The sequence below is a fragment of the Eumetopias jubatus genome, unplaced genomic scaffold (genome assembly GCF_037043125.1).
Source record: "Eumetopias jubatus isolate StellerSeaLion01/CBP00866 unplaced genomic scaffold, mEumJub1_p1.0 scaffold_11, whole genome shotgun sequence".
In the NCBI taxonomy this organism is placed as follows: Eukaryota; Metazoa; Chordata; class Mammalia; order Carnivora; family Otariidae; genus Eumetopias; species Eumetopias jubatus.
In genome coordinates this window covers 68,030,071-68,033,459 of record NW_028274817.1, presented here as the reverse complement: position 1 = coordinate 68,033,459, position 3,389 = coordinate 68,030,071, and the positions used below count along the sequence as shown (strand labels likewise).

At 60.9% G+C, this 3,389-nt stretch overlaps 1 protein-coding gene across 1 annotated transcript; it reads right to left on the bottom strand.

Annotated features, from left to right (window-relative positions):
- Nucleotides 1–422: 422 nt before the first annotated feature.
- Nucleotides 423–1,148, bottom strand: LOC148163075 (polyadenylate-binding protein 1-like 2). Its single transcript, XM_088028988.1, has one exon. The coding sequence runs from the start codon at nucleotides 1,023–1,025 to the stop codon at nucleotides 423–425; it is 603 nt and encodes a 200-aa protein (XP_087885114.1). The 5' UTR covers nucleotides 1,026–1,148.
- Between the last annotated feature and the right edge of the window lie 2,241 nt (nucleotides 1,149–3,389).

Here is a 3,389-nt window from a genome sequence, read left to right as displayed (position 1 = left end):
CCTGTGTAGCCAACGAAGCGAGAATGAAAATGTTTTTTAAAACCAAACCACAAGGAGAAGAGGCAGCCTGTAATCTATCAAGTGGCACAGATTAGCAAGATTACTGGCAGGCCCTTGGTGGGTGTGGGGGGAGGAGAGAGGTGGGGAGAGCAGAAGGGGGGGGGAGGGAAGAAGAGAGGAAGAAGAGAGGGAGAAGGAGTGAGGGGGAGAGAGGGGGAGGGAGAGGGGGAAGGGGGGAGAGGGAAGGAGGGGAGAGGGAGGGAGAGAGAGACAGAGAGACAGAGACAGACAGACAGACAGAGACCTGCACTCCCAGTACAATACAATACACTGCTGGTGGGTTAGGGGGGCAAAGAGGGGGGTTGTAAACCGGGTGGGAGCCAAGGTTTGGCTCTGCTGGCTGGCTCGTTCCTGGCATGTCTTCATCGCAAGGTGGCCTCCTCATCGGTGTCTTCCTCGAAATCCTTGACGTCAGCACTGGTGGACTGCCTGGCCCAGGCTCCCCTTTCGGCCTCTCGCTCTTTATGCGACTTGAATCTCCCAACGAAAATTTTGCGGTAGTTCAGGAACATGCCATTCATCGCATCAATGGCCCGCTCTGCGGACTCCTGCTTCTGGAAGTGCACAAACCCGTAGCCCTTGGGCCCCTTTTCGTCGCAGGCCACTTTGCAGGACAGGATGTTGCCAAACGCCGAGAAGATGTTGTACAGCGCCTTGTTGTCGATGGTCTTGCCCAGGTTCTTGATGAAGACGTTGCCCACCCCACTCTTGCGGAGCGAGGGGTCCCGCTGGGACCACATGATGCGCACGGGCCTGCCCTTGATGACATCAAAGTTCAGGGTTTCCAGGGCCCGCTTGGCGTCCACCGGTTGCTGGTAGTTGACGTACGCGTAGCCCAACGAGCGGCGGGTGATCTTGTCCCTGCAAATGCGGATGGAGAGGATGGGCCCCGCCGGGCTGAACTTCTCATACAGCATCGCCTCTGTCACTTCAGGGTGCAGGTCGCCCACGTACAGCGAGGCCATAGGAAAGTCCGGGTTCCCCTCGGAGCCCCGGCTGGTCTCCGCATCCGCATCTGCATCCGCATCCGCAGCCGCCGCCGCCGCCGCCGCAGCCACCGCCGCCGCCACCTCCGCATCCGCATCCGCATCCGCCTCCCCCGAGGAGGGCGCCGCAGCCTCCGCTGCTGCGGCGGCGGCGGCGGCGGCGGCGGTTTCGGCCGCGCTGGCCTCCACAACCGCTGCCGCCAGGGCGGCCTCCGCCTCCTCCCCCTCTGCCAGGGCGGCCGTCGCCTCCCCCCGGGTGGCCTCCGCCACTGCCTCCTCTACTGAGGCCTCGGCCTCCACCTCAGCCTCCACCTCTGCTTCCGCCTCCGCTACGGAGGCCTCCGCCACAGCCTCTGCCACGGTCGCCGCCGCAGCCTCCGCCGCCGCCGCAGCCGCTGCCGCCACCGCCGCCGCCACTGTCGCCGCTGTCGCCACGGTCGCCGGTGCCGCCAGGCCGCTGCCGCGACCTCCCTTCCCGCGAGCTGGGGGGCGGAGAGGCGGGAAAGTGCAGGAGGGCGGGTGGGCGCTGGAACCCGGGCCGGGGGCGCGAGCGGGAGCTGGGGCCGGGACCCGGGGCCAGCCGATCTGGCGAGTCCAAGTCACTTGGGATAGCAAGCGAGCGCTGCTAGGAGCGCGCCGGTGCCAGTCGCCGCAGCCTGCAGCCTGCAGCCTGCTGCTGCCGCCGCCGCTCGGTCGTGGGCTAGCGTGCGGGGCGCGGGCGGGCGGGCGGCGTGTGGTGGGGGGCGGGGGGTGTTGGCGTCTGTGGTCCGGGCAGCTGGGAAGGCTTCTGTCTCTTTGGTTCCCCCTGCGGCTGCTGCGGGGCTGTGGGGCCGCGGGCTGTGGGAGGGGGCGGGAGCGGGAGCCTTGGGGCGGGGGGGGGGGGACAAGGGGGCGGGGGTGAGTCCACAGCCTCTCAGGTTGCCTGGATATTTATGAAGAGGAAGGCAGGGAAAGGGTTCCACTGTGGACTGCGGGAATACGGGTTAGATTTAGAGGGTTTTGTTTTATCCCCCCTCTCCCCATAGAACATTTAAATGATTAAATCAAGTACCTTGCAAGAGCGGGTGGGTGGCATGGAGAATACACTTGCCTGGCCTAAAACAAAGCCGAGAAAAATGGGTTTCTCACATCCAGGGGTTCTCCCCACTTCCGCTCACACACACTCCCCAACATCACCGCCACCCCTAAAGACACAACACCTTCTCTGAGCAGGAGCTGGGGCCAGTGGGACAAGCTCCCCCTGCAGCCTGCTGACCCATTTTCTCAGAGAATCCCCCCCCCTTTTTCCAGCTCGTTCCCTCCTCTGCAACACTTGCAGAAGAGGGAATAAAGAACACGTATTCATTCATTCATAATGCCATGCCACAAATATTTATGGAGCCTGTGCCGGTCCCTAGGGATACAGGGGTCTGGGAAGCAGGAGACATAAGCTGGTTTTGAGCTTGTCCTTGGGAACAGACAGTCTGGGCTGGAAACCCTGTCCCTGCTCCAGACTACCAGAGAACTAGAGACCTGGGGTTCTTCCGCGTCCCCCCACCCCGTCCCCAATTCTTCTTCCCACCCACCCAGCCTCCATACATGCAGCCCAACAGAGGGGGAATCAAGAGCACCCTGTCCTTAGTGCTGTCTTCCATGATACCCTGAGGAAAGCCAAACCACGGGCTGGGGACAGGGCCTGGTCCAGAGCCAAGCACTTGTTTGTTCTTGGCTCTACCCTCAAGGTGCTAAGGTTACCAACATGAACCAAGAAATACACATCCATGTTCAAAACAAAAACAAAACCTGAAATCTCTAGAATGAGGTGCCTGGTCCCAGGTCATCGGCTAATACTTGTGAAAGCCTCATCAAGTACTTGGCACTGGGAGCTAAGGGACAGGCCATGTGATAAGTGAGCAGGGAGTGTTGATGTGTTGGAGGTGTGGGGCTGGGTGAGAAAAGATGAGCAGTATGTGTTGTGGAAGCAGAGAGGCCACACAGGGCCAAATGCTGAGGGGATGGACAAGTGAGCAACCATTAGAGTAGAGTGTAACAGAAGCGAGGGTCCCACTTGCTCCAGAAAGGAGCACCCAGCCACTAACTCTTCCTGGTAGGAGTCAAGCGAGGCTGCACAGAAGATGAAAGCCCCAAGATGAGCTCTGAAAGATGAGTCCGCCGTGTGGAGGCAGGAAAGAAGGCATTCCAAACAGAGGGGTCAGTCTGTGCCAAGGCCCTGTGGCATGCTAGCACACACAAAGCCACTTCTGGTCATGCCCAATAATCTGGCGTGGACAGAGATCATGGTCTCCAAGAGCACATGGAGGAGATGGAGCTGGAAGGTGTGGAGCCCTGAAAAGCAAGCTAAGG